Source organism: Ostrinia nubilalis, chromosome 12 (genome assembly GCF_963855985.1).
Source record: "Ostrinia nubilalis chromosome 12, ilOstNubi1.1, whole genome shotgun sequence".
NCBI classification, from domain to species: Eukaryota; Metazoa; Arthropoda; class Insecta; order Lepidoptera; family Crambidae; genus Ostrinia; species Ostrinia nubilalis.
Genome location: NC_087099.1, coordinates 2,179,038 through 2,198,316, shown reverse-complemented (window position 1 = coordinate 2,198,316; position 19,279 = coordinate 2,179,038). Strand labels below are relative to the sequence as shown.

The 19,279-nt window shown below is 36.4% G+C and overlaps 2 protein-coding genes across 2 annotated transcripts in view; one reads left to right on the top strand and one right to left on the bottom strand.

Annotated features, from left to right (window-relative positions):
- The window catches only part of LOC135076639 (uncharacterized), a 154,083-nt gene that overhangs the window by 114,919 nt on the left and 19,885 nt on the right, over positions 1 to 19,279 (top strand). Inside the window, exons 2-3 of the mRNA XM_063971061.1 lie at positions 9,320 to 9,528; positions 15,989 to 16,121. Of these exons, the coding sequence (XP_063827131.1) occupies positions 9,320 to 9,528; positions 15,989 to 16,121 (342 nt within the window). The remainder of the gene's footprint in view (positions 1 to 9,319; positions 9,529 to 15,988; positions 16,122 to 19,279) is intronic.
- The window catches only part of LOC135076777 (uncharacterized), a 245,741-nt gene that overhangs the window by 210,890 nt on the left and 15,572 nt on the right, over positions 1 to 19,279 (bottom strand). The window lies entirely within an intron of this gene.

The following is a 19,279-nucleotide window of genomic DNA, read 5'->3' as shown; positions in this document are numbered from 1 at the left end:
TATAAGGAGATTTCTTTTCTAGGAAACCTGAATTAACCTATTTAATAACTATGCCCGAATAGTGCTGTAAAGTCTCGAAGAAGCGTGGGACTTCCTAGCTATCTACGAACTGTCGACACGTTCCAATCCCGATGGTTAGGGATGGGAAAGTTTACAAGTTTTTTTATCGAGAATTTAATTTTATTTGAGTACTAGCGGCCGCCCGCGACTTCGTACGCGTGGATCCCGTTTTACCCCCTTCATCTATCTTACGCGGTTTAGATTTTTTCATAAAAATGTTTTTTCCCGCTAATTCCCGTTCCCGTGGGAATTTTGCAATATCCTGTTGTAACTAAGCTTTAAGTTTACTAAGATACCTGCATGCCAAATTTCAAGCGTCTAAATTAAGTAGTTTAGATTTTTTCATACAAATGTTTTTTTCCCGCTAACTCCCGATCCCGTGGGAATTTTGCAATATCGTGTTGTAACTAAGCTTTAAGTTTACTAAGATACCTGCATGCCAAATTTCAAGCGTCTAACTTAAGCGGTTTAGATTTTTTCATACAAATGTTTTTTCCCGCTCACTCCCGTTCCGGTGAGAATTTTGCAATATCCTGTTGTAACTAAGCTTTAAATTTACTAAGGTACCTGCATGCCAAATTTCAAGCGTCTAACTTAAGCGGTTTAGATTTTTCATACAAAAGGATTTTCCCGCTAATTCCCGTTCCCGTGGGAATTCCTAAGTATCCTATAACCTGCCCAGGAGTACGAAGAATAATTGTACCAAATTTCGTTAAAATCCGTCGAGTAGTTTTTGTTTCTATAAGGAACATACAGACAGACAGACAGACAGACAGACAGACAGACAGACAGACAGACAAAAATTTTACTGATTGCATTTTTGGCATCAGTATCGATCACTAATCACCCCCTGATAGTTATTTTGAAAATATATTTCATGTACAGAATTGACCTCTCTACAGATTTATTATAAGTATAGATTTTTTAGCCTTTTTTATCTCCAACGAGGAAGCTCTTGACCTGTATCTCACCTGATGGTAAGTGATGATCAGGCCAAAGGTGGAAGCGAGCTTATTAGGCAACTATTTGCAACTTGAGGAAACAAAATTTGTTTAATGTAGACTCCATTTTGATAAAAAAAAGGGATATGAAGTTTGATAAAATCAAACTTATTTATCTTATATCATTTGTGGGCTATGATATTTTAGAGTCAAAAAGCTGGTGAGATAAATTATAAGTAAGCTGCTCTTTTGTAGATGGAAAGTTAAATTTAAAATTTTCAAAATCATGTTCGCCATAAGCATGTAGGTATTATTCCTGAATGCCCAATGTTTTTGTAAGAACTTGCGCTGAATAAACACATAGGTATACTCCTCCCAAACCGCTTTCGGCTACGGTGGCTACCACAAATTCCTTTAGTCCGCAATCATTGCTCTTATTATAAGAGGGCACATGCAGGGCAGTCCAGCGTAGCCCTCTTATTGTACTAAACAGACGTCTTTCCAAAAAATCCATTCCCGTGCCATCCCGTGTCCAGCGGACAGCACTAGTCGTAACTCACCCCACCGCATGTAAATAACCAAGAACAGTGGCGTACGCATGTCACGTAAGCTGACACTATCTATCGGTCCAGCACCGCTGGGACATTCTGGGACAACCCACAAAAAATATTACCGCGCGGCCATGCCCAGGAATAAGGCATCCAAATTGAATCGAGATACTCCCAGCGAAATATCTGAGTGGGTAATTTATATTCAGACGAAAGAAATGTGCCCCTTAAAGGGTGCAGTATGTTTTCGGCGATACAGTCCTCTTGAGACGGTTGATAAGAGTTTTGATGGAATGTTTCAAGGAATTCGTTTGTGTAACGTTCCTCAAAACGCTGGCATGGGAGTCGTGCTGTTTTATGTCGCTGCAGCGCTTTTTTTATTTTTATTTACTTCGCTAAGAGCGCCTTCAAATTAGAGGTGTGATCAAGATTTCTAGAAGCGTAGTTAAAGCGCCACTATTTTTGAGTTTGTCACATCAGTGGCGCTGCAACTTCGTTTCTAGAAATTTTATGAAAACTAGTAGTGTAGCGGCCTGCGTCCTGCGCCTTCCTGCCACTTTCATGATGTCGTCGGTCCACCTTGTCGTCCCACGCTGCGTTTTTTCCGCAGGCCGCTACCAACCGGGCAACATGGAAAGCATTGGGGAAGGCCTATGTTCAGCAGTGGACGTCCTATGGTTGAGATGATGATGATGATGATAGTAGTGTAGTACTAGTAGTAGCTAAAGTGGCGGCACTATTTCTGTTACCAATGAAGTCTTACTTTTACTCATGGTCTTTCACAAAGTATGGAGAAGCTAAATACTAGCCCACGGTAACAGCAATACGAAGTTTAAGTTAGTAAGAGTAAGAGCTGCATCAATGTATCGAAGACTAACAAAAATTGTTTCTGTTATTACATTTCTTATTTATTCAAATTCGCAATAAAATTTGCTTTTACAAAGCTTTTACCCACGACCGAACATATGTCTTACATTCGTTTCGGCGTAATGTAAACCATTTCGGAGAAAAAAGAACCGCAAGAAACAGTATTATGTCTTGTCTATATCAGGTCAAAGAAATTATTCTTTGAAGATTCAATTCGAGAAGGTGTTATTTTAGTCTGATAACTGTCCCAAAAACAGCTATGTGCTTTTCCGAGAATTACCACAATGAATTATAATTTAAAAAAAACTGTTGTTTCCTCCTATTCATAATAACATAAAAATCATTTATTTTTTGTAAAATATAAGCTTATAAAAGTGGTTATCGTCCCATTACATTAGTCGGCCGTTTGGTGTAGTGTTGAGAACGGACTACTATGTCGAGAGGTCCCGGGTTCGATTCCCGGCCGGGCAGAAATTGAAATGATGAATTTTAATTTCTGTGACGGGTCTGGGTGTGACTATGTATAATATTTATGTATTTAAAAAAAAAAGTATATAAGTAGTATATCCGTTAAGCTAGCACCCATAACACAAGCATTAAGTTGCTTACTTTGGGGCTAGCTGGCGCTGTGTGAAATTGTGCAAAGATTTATTTATTTATTTATTTATAATTACTTTAATCCTATCACTGTTTCAGGACTAAAAACGGGCCAGTGCTGAGAAGAAGCAGTGCAAAAAACTTAGTCACCGTTATCAACCTCTTTCAATGGTTTACAATAGCAATTCGTTCTAAAAACAATTCCACGAAACTCTACAAACTGTGAAAGCATTACAAAAACCATGACACGTTAATTTATGCTCAGTTATTCTAAAGTGTTAACTTAACCCTGAAGTAATACTAAAGTCATACCTACTGAAGTAATACTAAGCGAGACTAAGAAGTTTTTCTCATTCGAAATGAATTAACTTTATACAGCTTTTGCTCTACCGTTTTTACTTAATATTAAGTTACGTCCTTTCACGACTCACTAATTAGCTTCGAGCATTTCATTTAATCGGGTTAATTTTTATTTCATTGAATACGGATTTCACATAACCCTTTTCATATTTTTCGTCCCGGTAATTTAATATGCTGCAATGAACTCTGTTTTTTTGATTAGTGATGTAGTAAATACAATGTTGAGCATCGATAAAAAATTAATATCGTAACATAATTTCAATATTGCTTTGCAATATCTACGCTACGAAACTTTAATTTACGTAACAGTAAACATAAGTGATAGATGTAATGTTCCTACAAATACATATTACAATATAATAATGGGATAGGCCTTTTATAACAATCCCCAGCAGCGCCACTAACAAAAGTTAAAGCTGTTTCATTATTTTAGCTAGGTACACCTAACGTCTAGCCTACCTAGTTTGGCTCAAAGCCCTAAGGTTTTAATTATGTAGCTAGTATTCAATTATACCTCATAACCCTTATTTATGTAAATACACAATTTTTATAATCAACTAGCTTTTGCCCAAGGCTTCCCCCGCGAGAAATTTATTTTGTCACAAATCGTCATAAATTATATGTTATTCTGGGTTATAAACATAATTCTGTAAAGTTTCATTAAAATCTGTTCAGAATTTTTTGCGTGAAAGAGTAACAAACATGTTGACCTCCAGACATCCAAACTTTCGCATTTATAATATTAGTAAGACTAAACAAATAAACTTAATTGCGAACAGTCCTTTTCTGACATACCTAACTATAGCAAAACACGCAAATTTAATAACCGTAATAAAAATGGAACGCAAGGAATAAACGTCTCAATTTTTGTTATTTGATAGTAATAGATTAATCTCTCTTTTATCGACCAAAAAATAACTTGTATCGATAAAAATATCCAGCCAAACGTTCGCGACACTATCCCACATGCCTTTGATATTTTGCAACGTTGCTCTCACAAAATCAACGTTAATGCAAATTTCAAATTAAACCCACAAACTGTGGGGTACTATAATATGTACTTAGACGGTATCTCGGCTGTAGTTTGTTTTAACTACACAATACAATTGGTAAACTTGGCAACTAGCTAGTGGGGACGAATAAATGTTTATTGTTATGTATTTGCATAAGTTTATGTAAGTGCTCGGTTCGAATATCTTTCCATAAAGATGTGAACAATTTTCTGCTAATTGAGAAAAACAATAAGTATTATAATGTAAATAGGCCAGCTACTAATTTTTATCGCTATTACGGTAGACACTAAGAGACATCAAATCACATAATAATAAGCCACTGTATTTTGACTAAGGCATCAATTAGTTCGTGACAAAAAGTGACCAGTGGGCTGAGTGTGAGTTTACATCAAAGTTTAAAAAATGTATGAAAATTTAATTTTTGAACGTTTCCCGCTAGGGGCGCTGTACAATCTGTCATACATTAAATGTAATTTTTTGACGCGCTCAGATGAAAACTCACACTTAGCCCTCAGAAAGATGATAACACAACCCTATTCTAATTGAAACAAAGATATGTTGCGAACTTTTTGGCCACTTTGGTATTTGACGCTCTTTGACGCTGACTGTATCTAGAGAGTTTATGTAGGGCTTGTAGAGTTAGAAGCTGGCCTCTACATAAGATTTGATAAACTTCTTCACAATGCGAGCCACTTTGGGTCTCATTTTGGCAACATTTTACATGAAAAGTTTTGTTGCGGATTATTTCAAAATCTGTCTCATATCATTTGTAAGAAAGATCAAATTTCGATGCATAATAAGCTATATTTAAAACCAGTCTCATCTATAAATGCCTAATTTGAATAATTATTCGAGCTTAACCAATTGAAAAAGTCATTAGTCGCTAAAAGTAAGACTTGGTCAATCTTTCCCATCGTCCAAAGAGGATCAAACAACTTTCCATAATTTAAATCATTAAAAATACATCTTTCCTAATCAGTTCTCAAGCCTGTCCAATTAAGATGGTTCTAGTACGCCCGTGTCTAATTGAAGAAGTATGAATAACGACGAGGAACGCCTTATAATAAGTACTTGATTTATGAGTCGGGAAAGCAAGCTCTACTAGACTAAGAGCTAGTGTAAGCCAAACCTACGTTTATTTTATAAAAGCTGAAAATTTGTTAGCGCATGCTCCCAACATAGCTAAGACAACGTTCTTAGTGTAGTGCATCATGAAGTTTGGGTCATCGTGGCTTTGGCCTAAAATGATTTTCTGGTAATTTAGCGTTACACTATAAGCTGATTTTTGTATTATTTGGGCAATAATAAGAAGTTTTTTCTTCATCAGCCAGAGAGTTTTAAAAGGTTCAACTTCTTGCCAGACAATCATTTTAGGGTAGCTGCAAAAGTCATCATGACCCAAACTTCATGATGCACCAACGTTCTTACCAATATTGGGAGCATGCACGAATTTATAAAATAACGTAGGTCTGGCGTTCACTAGCTCTTGGTCTATACAGCCTTGACTTGTTTAAGGGACTTAATTGGCGTAAAGTATCTGAAGATATTTATAATTATAATCTCTACAAATAAACAAAATTAAAGGGTTTGTGATGTCAAAATATTAGGCTGCACAGGCGGAAAACAAAATGCTACATGGAGTAACTAAGTGTGTCTCTATTTATAAGGAAAAAATATGTTTTTTTTTAACAACCTTCGTCCTTCACATTTTTTATGCAGATCAAGGCAGATATTTTGACCGCAAACGCACCTGATGTTAAGTGAGATGTAGTCTAGGATGGTACTACCTGCCCTGTAAGTGCCTATTCATTCTGAACCTGAACATTCATGACAGATTGAAACCCACGCGGGCGCGCCCTCGGGCATAAGCTAGTTATTAATAATCTCCTTGTAATTGTTTCCGATTTCGCCAATTAGGTACAGCCAATTATGTTTACAAGTACCTAAATAAAGTACCTTTGTAAATTCAAAACATAAACACATTACCACTTGTTTTCGTCGCGCAGTCGGGTAAAAATGGTATCGTGAAACGACATTTAATTTTATACGAATGCTAATTTTAATAACTATTAATACTGTCGTCGTCGTAAGCCGTGTGGTGACGGCAGAGTAGTATACATTTGTCACCAACCCCTACTCTTCCCGCGGGTGTCGTAAGAGGCGACTTAGGGACTACACATCAAACAGAGAATGGGCAGCAGCGCTCTCTGAAAAACATCAATCTTTTAAACTGCGATCTCCAACCCGCCTGCCAAGCGTGGAGATTATGGCAAAACCCTCCACTATAGTGGAGGAGGCTCATAGTCCAGCAGTGGACTGTAAAGGGCTGTTGATGATGATGATGAAATACTGTCGTTTAAATTTCTTAGTATCATTTTAAGTACTTAATTAATAAATAAAGACACTCTCAAACAAAATTCTAAAGTACGGAAACTGAACAGCTAAAAATAATAACAAAACGAAAAATAATTAACTATAACGAAATGCTTATCAAAAGATTTCTGCGACTTAAGGTTTTTCTTTCAGATACGGAAAAATATGTTCCAGAATCTAGGGCAATGCCAGCTTTGATTTATTCAAAATGAGCGGGATCATTTGGCTAGACTTTTTTCTTGTAGGAGTATTGAGGAATCCATTTAAATGCGTAGTTGGATACGAAGATCGTAAACCTCAAAGCTTCTGAGTGCGATATTAAAAGTTGGTGTACACTCGCGTCACGCTTGAGTAAAGCTTGGTGATAGGATACCTACGTTTATTATTAGACTAGTGACCCGACCCGAAGGTTTTTAAGTATATTGTACCTTTGCAGAGGTACAATATACTTAAAAATCTTCCTCTTGAATCACTCTGTCTATTAAAAAAAACGCATCAAAATCCGTTGCGTAGTTTCAAAGATCTAAGCATACATAGGGAGATGAAGCGACTTTGTTTTGTACTATGTAGTGATGATGGAGGGATGAGTAATTTGTTCACCACTACTCATTTTGATTCTGATTAATTTCGTTGCGGGTCCAACGACAGTTAACTTTCCCCCGGGACAAACTTGACCATCACTGGTTGGGTTTTTATTGGCGGTCAAGCTGTAGATGTTGTGGTTTACACAGGAGTTGCAGCGGTGGGACAGAGGTGGGAATAGTCCCTTTAATCATTTTGATTGTGAGCAAGAGAAGCAGATAGGTATGATATGAGCTAAGTCACCGAAGATTGTACTCGACAAATTGACTATAATATCGTCGATTTTTTCGCTTCTAATTTTAATCTGATCATGTCTTTCCATCTAGTGACATGAAGGTCAAGAGCTTCCTCATTATGGATAAAAAATGTTTTGAAAATGTGACCGATAAAACGTCATTGTTTATGTGAGATTTTTGGTTAAATTAATAAAAAAAGAAAAAAAAAAAGAAAAAAAAAATGTGGTATCGATGGTAGTTAAGTCTATGCCTGAGATTAATTTAAAACCCGTTTCCCTTGATACGTCTGTGTTAGAGTACCATCTGCAATAGGCAAATGGAGCTATATATTTAATGAAAAAGAAATTAAAAAACTACAACATTGTTTTGCAGTTACAGTAGCATGGATTCCATTAATTCAAAAGAGAGAGATTTCATTTAGGAATTTGTGGTGTAAAGTTCTAAAACTTTTCTCTTCGATTGACTAGGGATTTAGAGTTATTTGATTAGTTAGTTGGATGTAGTGTTAAGGCTGAGTTGCACTACCTAACTTTAACCGTGACTATAACGATAACCGGTGTATTTTGTATGGAGTTTAACAGATTATGACGTTTGTTTAAGTCAAAGTAAGATGGTGCAACCCAGCCTAAGTGTGTTAATACTTTATGTTATTTAGGTTTAATATTTGAAGAGAAAATTAATTCCACCATTGTAGAATTAATATAGCGTTATAGCCTATATTTTTTCCCTTCACTTAGATCCCTCCTCCCTTAGAGTAAAAAATACTTTAGTATAGGCTATTGCCATCCGGCATTAAGCCCGCCACTATCACTTTTATGTGAAAAATCTTAAAGAAATAATAAATAAATAATTATTAATAATGGAATATCGAAGATATTACTCACTGATACCAGGAGGTATAAAGCAGTTATTATAAGGGGCCTGACTTAGAATTATAACTTAGATTATTTAATTCGTCACGTGCCGCTTATAATATTTTGATCTACTGAATATTACTTGTTTTAAAAATAGGCTAGACGATATTTTATTTACTATCATTTTCCACTCTGTGGGCTGAAAGCTTGTAATAGTTTTATGAGCAGAGGGATTTGATAATATTTCAGCGTCCTTCAAAGTATGGTATCGTCCATATTAACTGTCTGGTTTTCATGTAACTTATATTGTGCATTAAAAAAACTCATAAAAAAACGTATGATTGCGCCATAGGTTACGTTTATGCATCATAGATCAGAAATCAATAAGGCCAATCTGAATTTATTTAGGTACGATACGATACATTGAAACCCGGAGGTGTATCACCACAAACTACATTAATAACATCTTATTTCAAAATTCTCAACATTCCGATTTTCTAGCTTCACCAGGAACCCCTCAATTGAATTATGGTCTAAATAAACCTTCGTTTCAGCCGAAAGACGTCCACTGCTGGACAAAGGCCTCCCCTAAGGGTTTTCACAAAGACCGCTCCTGCACCGCTCGCATCCAGGCACCTCCCGCGACCTTCACCAGATCGTCGGTCCACCTAGTGGGAGGCCTGCCCACGCTACGTCTTCCGGCTCGTGGTCGCCACTCAAGAACTTTCCTGCCCCAGCGCCCATCAGCTCTACAAGCTATGTGCCCCGACCACTGTCACTTGATTTTAGCAATTCTGCGCGCTATGTCAGTCACTCTGATTCTCCTACGGATCTCCTGATTTCTGACAGGAGAATCAAATAAACCTAAAGCACAATTTTCTTTCCCAGGTGTGACCAGCCTCCGTGACGTCAAACTCCTGGTTCATCCCACCACAGTGGTGCGAGGAGGGACAGCTGCTCTGATCTGTTCCCGGGACATGCAGGGAGCTCCCCTGTACTCCGTCAAGTGGTACAGAGGCAACCACGAGTTCTACAGATACACGCCTATGGACGACAAGCCGACACAAGTCTTTGGACTGCCTGGCATCACAGTGGATGTGAGTTTTATTTATTTAATATACTTTTGCCCATAAAAGTGATGTTCAGTGGCGAACTTCACTTAAACTTCAAGCAGCCACAGGTCAAGCAGTTTTATGTCAATCGCAATTTGTTGAAAAACCATACAGAACACACTCGCATAAAACCGAAAGCCTTCTATGGATGCCTCTAAATATGACAAGTGACACTTTTAAGTATTTTCAACTGTTTCTATTGAGTGATCATCGTTTGGACGTCAATATTAGGTGAATGCGAACAGCGAAACTTTACAAGAATATTCCTCCCGGAAACATGATCTAATTCCATATAAGTTCAAGTTTTAAATGCCCGATCAAAAACTGTACATAAGGCTTTGATGAGACAACGGTTGTCCTCTGATACAAGATATAAACTTAAACACGATAGTATAGAGAAGAAAAATAGATTATATTAGAAAAATAGATGAGAATCTGATGGACGGGATTCTCATCTATTTTTCTAATTATTTTAATTGTTTTTTTTTGTCTTTACCAAAAGAATAAAACCGTGGGCAAAGAATAATGCCTAACTGAGGGTAGTTTTATTTTTCTATAATTTTAATACTTTAAAGCTTTCTCTTGTTGTGAAAATATCTCGGTCCATTTTTTCATTGTCTAAGCTATTAAAAAGGCCGTGTTGTTTTGCAGCTAACAAAAACTGAAAACCTGACAAAAAATGTTGCCTATTAATTTTGAAAAGTGAAAAACAACTTTGCTAATCTTAATATTCTTTAATTAAGGTTTCGCAAGTTGTAGTTTCTTAAATGAAAAGTGTGAGACTGAAAAGTGTTTATTAACTTTTTATATTTAAAATATATTTTACTAGCGAAAAATGTGCCTTAAGAACTAGGCAGAGTAACTAAGATTCATTTACGAAATTAAGAGTTTTCTACAAATATTTAATTTGAATTTTAAAACTTGAGTTGATTTTTGAAATAATGAAATTCCTGAGTCATTTGGATAAAAGCAAGCGAATACGCATCGACTTCACAAACATTGTTTTATTGTAAACTAAGTCATACATTACAGACAGAACTAAGTTAAAGACATCTTATTACCTAAAATCTAAATGGCAAGTTCTTAAACACATAGAACAGACATTCCTCAGACGTTCTCAATCTAACTAACTCACGTTTTCTTATCTCGCTGGAAAATTTTAGAAATTTCCTTCTGCGTCTCGGACAATTTTCCAAATTGACTCGATAAAGACTGGAATAGAACTTGAAATGGTTTCCCGTTTTCTAAACTTACCATGTATTTGCCGATTTCTTTGATGTACGGGTACAGTGTCTAGATCCCTAATTCAATAGCTAGTTTTATAGTATAGACGATTGATTCCTTGCTTTTGTTCATTAGGATTTTACGTTACTAAAGCAAACCTTCAGTCTTTATTCTTAAAATGTGCTCATCACACAATTTTGTGCTGAGAATTCTAAGAAAATAAACGATTTGATTTGATTTGAATTCGATGATTTGTGTGGCGTTAGAAAAGTCTGAAAGAAGGTGAGAGTGAATAAGCATTCAAAGGGAAGGTATGTACCATCCTAGCCTGCACATCAGGTGATTTCGGACAAGCCAGGTGCCATGTTCTTAAAAAATAGGCTTTTATAAAGTGCTAATACACGCCCCGATATAACTTTTAAACCAACCACCGCTTTAGGACAATAAGTAGGCCAGAATAAATAAATAATAAATAAATAATAAATAATAATAATTATCCTTGGACATTTTACACTGCGCTTCTAGTCCCAAACTAAGCAAAGCTTGTACTATGGGTACTAGACAACGGATATAAACATACTTATATACTTTTTTTTGTAAATACATACATATTATACATAGAAAACACCCAGTCCAATACAAACAAATATGTTCATGCACACAAATGTTTGTACTGTGCGGGAATCGAACCCGCAACCTTCGGAATAGTAGTCCGTTTCGAACCACTACACCAAACGGCCGACAAATACATTAAATTAACAGTTTATTTCACCTTAGGTATTCCAGACGTACCGTCACGACTGTGCCCTAATTAGGACTAGGAACTTTTTTATTGTAACAGCCAACAACAATTCAAGTCACGTTTCTTACCACTGTAACAGTAGCAAAGTTAAAATAAACTAAACTGTACCTAAAGAGACCATTTTCACCAGGGATGTTATGGATATCCGTAACCGTAACCGAAACTTTCGGATATCCGAAATAAAAAAATATCCGTAACCGTAAACCATAACCGATTCAAAGGTTTCGGATAGTTTCGGATGTAAGCATAGTCAAGCAAGTACGCTGATTTAATTATTGCGTTTTGAAGTACATGAGTTTTTTCCCATGATAAAAGCTTTTTCAACCGACTTCAAAAAAGGAGGAGGTTCTCAATTCGACCCGTATGTTTTTTTTTTATATGTTTGTTACGCGATAACTCCGCCAATTATGAACCGATTTGAACAAATCTTTTTTCGGCGTATAGGTAATACCTCAAGGGTGGTCCCATTTAAATTTAATAATAGAAAAAACAACCCCCAAGGGTGGAAAATTGGGGATGAACTTTTTTATACGCAATATCTCCGCCGATTATAAATCAATTTGAACGATTATTTTTTTGTTGAATAGGTATTATCAAAAGGGTGGTTTCATGCGAATTTGAAGAAAATATTTCATCCCCAAGGGTGGAAAATTGGGGATGACTTTTTTATACGCAATATTTTTAATTGTTAGTTTTTTTTTTGTGTTCACGCATTTGAAGTCGGTTTTATTTTTTTAAAAAGTTATATTTTTTTGTGAGACCAAAAGAAGGTGACAGATGCCAAAGAAATTTCTTCTGTACCCATTCTATTCGTAAGGCATGAACTGTGTTGGACAACTATTGGAATTTGCATTCTATACTTAGCACAGATATCCGTAACCGTAACCGAAACTTTCGGATATCCGAAATAAAAAATATCCGTATACCGAAACCGGTATAAAATTATTCCAATATCCGTAACCGTATCCATAATCGAAACTACATATCCATAACATCCCTAATTGTCACTAATAAGCTAGGGAGTACCTAAAGGGATAAAGAGATGATTGTCGCCGCCTAAACTAACTTTCATAAGCCAATTTCTAAATATAAATCAACCCCAAAAGATTCCAGAGATCTTAGATCTTACCTAGATTCCCCAGACGCTACGTGAGTAGCATCTCCTACGCATTCTACTTCGTGTTTACAAAATTATAATATTTATCAATGACATTGGATTCCCCTCAAAATTCGGGCTTAGTTTTCCAAGTCAGGTGGCATGAATTAATATTATTATCTTGATTACGCAATAGCATAGACTTCAATGAGACGATATGAGGATTTGCCACACTGGATGCGATCTGTGGTCAGCGGTCAGGTCAAAGGGCCACGAGACAGGCCTAGTGTGGAAGTTCAAGATTAATCTGAAAAATGTAATTGTTTTTCTTGCAATAAACGATTTTTTTATGTCTTTCTATTTTGTTTGAATTCAATTCAAAAGCTGAAACTGCTTAATATTAGCTTTTGTATAAAATATGTAATATTTTATAAAGCATTTGTCTGTTAATCCGTCCCCGAGGTTTGAAAAAAAAAAAGCCTGATTGAAAGCTGATTTTGTCTGTGTGCCTGTGATTTGCAGCTTTTGGGCTAATCTGATTTATCTACCTATTTCAAAATTTCATCAACATCCTAATATTTTTCGTGTGAGGATTAAAAAGCCTCCACTCTGATATACTTTTGCATACATAGTATGCCTAGATGTTTTTTACACTAGACAAATTGTAGGCATATTTTCAAAGCAGCTTTGCTCCTACCCCTTTTGCAATATCTTCAAAACAAATACGGAGCTAGACTCATATTCATATAGGTACATACATATTATACTTAAGCTTTAACCTTACTCGTGTGTTGGCTAGGTTAAATTGCTTTTTCAATCCCGTGTGTATTCTGAAATTGAATTTTAAGAGTAGGCGCACACCGTTGATTTTTAGTTGGCCGATAGTTGTGCCCGATTTCAAATTGTATGAAGAATCGGCCAAATCGAATCGGCGTAGTGTGCGCACTCCCATACATGCCCATACTGATCAACTGCCCGACTAAACTATCGGCCGACGAAAAATCAACGGTGTGCGCCTACTCTAAGTAATTTTCTACCTTAACCACTCAATTTAGAACGCATAACTGAAGAAAGTTTTCTAAGTGGTTTCTAGCTAGCTTATTTTAGGCTAACGTTTGCATTTTAAACATAAAATACTGAACTGAAATAATGAAAACTGAAAATGAACGTAATACGAGTATCTTCAGAGAAATAAATTAAATACACTTTTCGTATTTATAATTAAATATTGTTAATTAACGTTTTATGTTCTGTTGAGACAAGTTGCGATAAAGGTATTTATTGTTATTTAACCCTCGCTGTACGAGGTGGGGTGTGACACACCCCAGTCCTTTAAAAATAGCCACAATTTTAAAAATTTGCAAGTGCTGAATTTGAAATTCTCAGTAGCTGGAATTATGACACTGCTGCTTCGATCAGCGTTGCAAAATCAGTCCAGCGGTGACTACCGACTGAGTTACATGGCTTTAAAGTGCGTGTGGGTGTCACACACCCCACCTGGTACGGGACGTTGTTAAAAAGTAAAAAAAAAAATCTAACAGTTTTGGTGTAATTTATATATTTTTAGCTTTGTCAATTGAATAAAATTCAATACAAATAATATTTTTCATGATTTTTGCAGTATCTGAAATTTTCAAGCACTTTTAGTCCAATGAGATGACTTTTAGTGCGAATCTGGAAGTTTAGTACTGAGATCCGAAGATGTATGTGAACATACACTTATGGGCTACAATTTATACTTGGTGATACAATTTATGGGCTACTGAAATGGAATAACATATTTTATAAATAAATAAAATTGTTACGCTCCCATTTTATGAATTGAGCATACTCATTTTCTTTCATCAGAATTGTGGTAAATTGAAAACCGATGATCAAAAAAAAATTATACCCTTCCAGTTTTTAATTTACTTTTAAATTATAAGTAAATACTTGTACTTTGTTAAATAAAAACGGTTGTCATAATTAAAGGCACTAATTAAAAATTATACATAGGAAACTGATTCCTAAATTACAAGAACAACGGAAATTGTGTCTTTTTGTTTTTTTATGATAAAAATGTTATAATACATATTTTCAGCTCAGAGTATTTCTTAAACCTAATTAGCATACGTAAATAATCAATATGAAATATTAAATTCCACAAAAAAAAATGTTGAATGAAAATTTTATCACTTTGTATATTGGGGTGTGTCATACCCCACCTGGTACGGGACGTAACTTTTAGTCACCTCGTACACGGAGGGTTAAATTGATATTTTATAATTTGATATAAATTGCCAGTGGATTTAGTGAAAAATGTGAAAGTTGAAACAATATTAATATGATTCTGTTCGAGCTCGACATACCTTTATTTAAAACATGTTTAGTTTATTTTACTTTAAAAATATAAAAGAAAACACGTTGCTTGTTAGAAATTGTCCGTTGCTCAACCCAAACCAATTAGTTTTCTATTTCTAAGTAGTAGCTAGAATAACTTTAATTTAAGATGGCTGTTTATTAGATATCTTGGCCGCAAGATCTGTAACCCTTGTTGGAAATTCCAGACTTAATTGTTCATAAATAGATAAGAGACACTTAGGTTGATACCGCAAACCCCAGCCATAAAATAGATACTAAGGCTTTTGCCCCACCTATTGCACCACCTAACGATAACCGGCGTTTTTCGTATGGAGTTTGACATATTTTTGATGTTTGTCAAAGTTAAAGTAAGGTGGTGCAATCCAGCCTTAGGAAGATACCGCAAACCCCAGCCATAAAATTACAGGGCAAGGTAACTACATCGGTCAATCACGACAAAGGTGATTGAGTTTCTTGCGCTACTTCTTCTCAGTACTGGCCCATTTGTTGTCCCGAAGCAGTGATAGGGTTAAAGTAATACTGGGACATGAAAACGCGCTTTTATTTGTAGAAAATAAATAACTTTTATGACATTTAGTTATGTGATACACGTATTTTTTATGGGACAGGAGAGAAACGAGCAGATAAATTGAAAAAGTTATTACAATTTCAAAAGTGTGATAGGTAGGTACTTAGTTTTGCAGGCTAGTGTAGTATTATCTAAACAATTGATTTACAAGTAAAACATTGACATGATCATAGCAAGGTCACTAATCTTAGTGGCTCTAGGCGAGAAGAACAAAAACATATACAAAGTTTATAAAACTCATCGAGCGAGCGAAAGTTTATTGTCCCACGAGAATGAAGAATTTTAGATCAAGTTTTATTTTTGATTTTGACTTTTATTTAAGCTTATCAAGAGCTGCAATCTTAGACCTTATTATAAAGAACCTATAATGATAATTTCGCCGTAATTATTCCAGATGAACAACTCCAACGGCTCGCAAGTCGTGCTGAAGAAGATGGACCTGTCCCTCGCTGGAAACTTCAGCTGTGAGGTCACGGCTGACTCCTCTTTCGCTACCCAGATCGCTACCAAGTTCGTGGATGTTATAGGTAAGAACATTATGTTATTTTAATAATAAGTACATACTCTTGCACTGGACACTAAATAACCAAGTTTTAAGGACTACGTATACGTTATTAGTTTTACGGGAACTGACTTTATGAAAGTCAGTTTTTTGGAAAGTTTCGGAATAATCAAAAAGTAATTAGATTCGGTTATTATTATAACAATTTACAATAGTACCTATAGATAGTTTCATCAACGAAGACGCGCCCCACCAATTTTTGGTCGAGGGAAGCGCGGGGTGCGGGAAGTCTGAACCGAGCAATCCGAGCGTCATTATTGTACGTGTATGTGCGCTCATGGATTATTTAGCGTGTACCGATAACACTCAAATATTAGCGGAAGAATGGTGGGGCGCGTCTTTGTGGATGAAACGATCTATACCATAAACTTTCTACCGACCTAATCTAATACGTATCCTAACTTACTTTACTATTCTTACATTAAAGCCAAAAAAACTGGTAACTTTATTTATTTCATTTCTAAAATATAGGCAAATAATTTATAAGAGGTCGACAAAGTTCAATACTCTACGCTTTATGTAGTATGAAAAATAATCTAACCAATATCAAGTTTCATCTTGTGTGGTCTTAGCTGGTCTTTTGGCTTTCAATATGGAGTCAAACGGTTACAATTAATGTAATTACACTAATGGCTCAATCTGAGATCAAATGTCTAATGATGCGACCAAGCTTAGGTACCTAACACGAGAGAGAACTAGTTAGCTAGCTGATTGATACTGCAGTCCTCAATGGATGTTTGAAAGTATTACGCCCGTATTCACAAACATTACTATGAGGTCTCACAGTGCGCGGGGACGCACAGGATCACACACGAACCAATCATAGAGTCAATCAATTTAAGGCTGTGTGTCAATTTGCTGCTTCACTAAGCAAGCATCGTTTGTAAATACAAGTGTGTGAATACGGCACAGTTGAATAGAGCTCTGTGATGGGTTAGTGTGCGACCCTATGCGTCCACGCGCACTGTGAGACCTCATAGTAATGTTTGTGAATACGGGGGTGATGACATTGCTTCAGAGAGTGTGTGCGTCAGAATGACCTTGTTGTGTAATTTAAAATTGCACATTTGGTATCTCTCGACATTTTCGTATCAAAACACAATGCGCGTTGAAGCCAATTTAATTATCATCTAATAGGCCAGTAGAATTAAACACAAAAATTGATTAAATCGGAAATAATTCCTACAAAAGATTTTTTTGCTTTAATGGCTTCATTGGTTGCCCATTAAGACTCTCCTAAGTTTTCGACTTCGACGGAGTTGTGCTTAAGTGGTGGGGGCCCCCGAAAGGGGCGTTTTTTCGGTTTTCCGGTTATACCGCGTAAAGGACTTACCCTATCGAAAAGTGGTCTTCATGACGGTTGAAGGGCACTTAATCCTGCATTGAATAAGACCAAATTCAAATGTTTTGGATAAACCGTTCCCGCGCTAAAGTTCGGAAAAGTAGAAAATATACGTATAATTAATGACCCTCTCCACGTCCAATGGCTTGTTACCCACAGGCTTCCAAGTCTTGAAAAGGGCCACCTCAACCAGTGTAACCCTATCAAGGCTTACGAGCTTGATGCGCCTATCCTTGTGCGTCCCAGCCGTTCCTTAACTGCGGTTGGTGCACCTCTTCCTTGCACTCTCCTGAACGACCCTGTGTTACCTACTGTGGCTGTCCCTCTTCCTTGCAGCCTCCTGCACGACTACGTTGCCTAGTCGTATGCCTGGTCCAAGGTTCGACGCCACAAAATCAACTTCGCACGCGTGAAAATAGTTTAAATACTATTTTCCGTGCTTGCAACATTTTTCTTTACTGCTTCGGCTCTATTAGTCGTAGAGTGATTGTATATATCCTATAGCCTTCCTCAATTTATGAGCTATTTAACACAAAAATAATTATTTCAATTAAACTAGTAATTCTTGAGATTAGCACGTTCAAACAAACAAACAAAAAACTCTTCAGCGTTTTAATATGAACTTGTTGTTGTTGATTTTTGGCGTCGAACCTTAGACCAGGCATACGGCTAGGCAACGTAGTCGTGCAGGAGGATACAAGGAAGAGGGGCAGCCACAGTAGGTAACACAGAGTCGTTCAGGTGAGTGCCAGGAAGAGGTGCAGCAACCGCAGTTAAGGAACGGCTGGGACGAACAAGGATCGGCGAATCCAGCTCGTATGCCTTGATAGAGTTACACTGGTTGAGGCGCTCCTTTTCAAGACTTGGAAGCCTGCGGGTAACGAGCCATTGGACGTGGAGAGGGTCATTAATTATACACATATTTTCTACTTTGCCGAACATTTGCACGAGAACGGTTTGTTCAAAACATATGAATTTGGTCTTATTTAATGCAGAATCAAATGCCCTTCAACCATCAGGAAGACCACTTTTCGATAGGGTAAGTCCTTTACGCGGTATAACTGGAAAACCGAAAAAGCGCCCCTTTCGGGGGCCCCCACCACTTAAGCACAACTCCGTCGAAGTCGGAAACTTAGGAGAGTCTTAATGGGCAACCAATGAAGCCATTAAAGCAATTAAATCTTTTGTTGGAATTATTTCCGATTTAAAAGCTAATTCTACTGGACTATAAAAGCACCGCGCTTAGCTCAGCATTTAGCTAAGTGTTGAATTCCACGCGTGGCGTGTGTGTAAGGTTATAATAATACTAGCTTTTCGCCCGCGGCTTCACCCGCGTGAAATTTATTTTGTCACAGATCGTGATAAAGTATAGCCTATATTTTAATCTGGTTTTTAAGCAATAATACTGTAAAGTTTCATCAAAATCAGTTCAGCAGTTTTTGCGTGAAATAGTAACAAGCATCCAGACAACCAACAATCCAAACTTTCGCATTTATAATATTAGTATAAAGTATAATATTATAATAAATATAATATTAACCTAGATAATAATGTACGTATAAAACATCGGTGTTTCGGAACAGACGATACACGTCTACGTCCCAAATTTCAAATATTACAATAATATTACATGAATATTCATTTCTTATTCGTTAGTACGTATATTGTACTTGAGGGAAACATTATCACACACATAGAGAGGACTAGACTAGTCTGATATTGGTTCTAGGAAATATACTTTGTTTTATAATTTTTTTCTTCAAAGGCCTGGAAACCTGTAT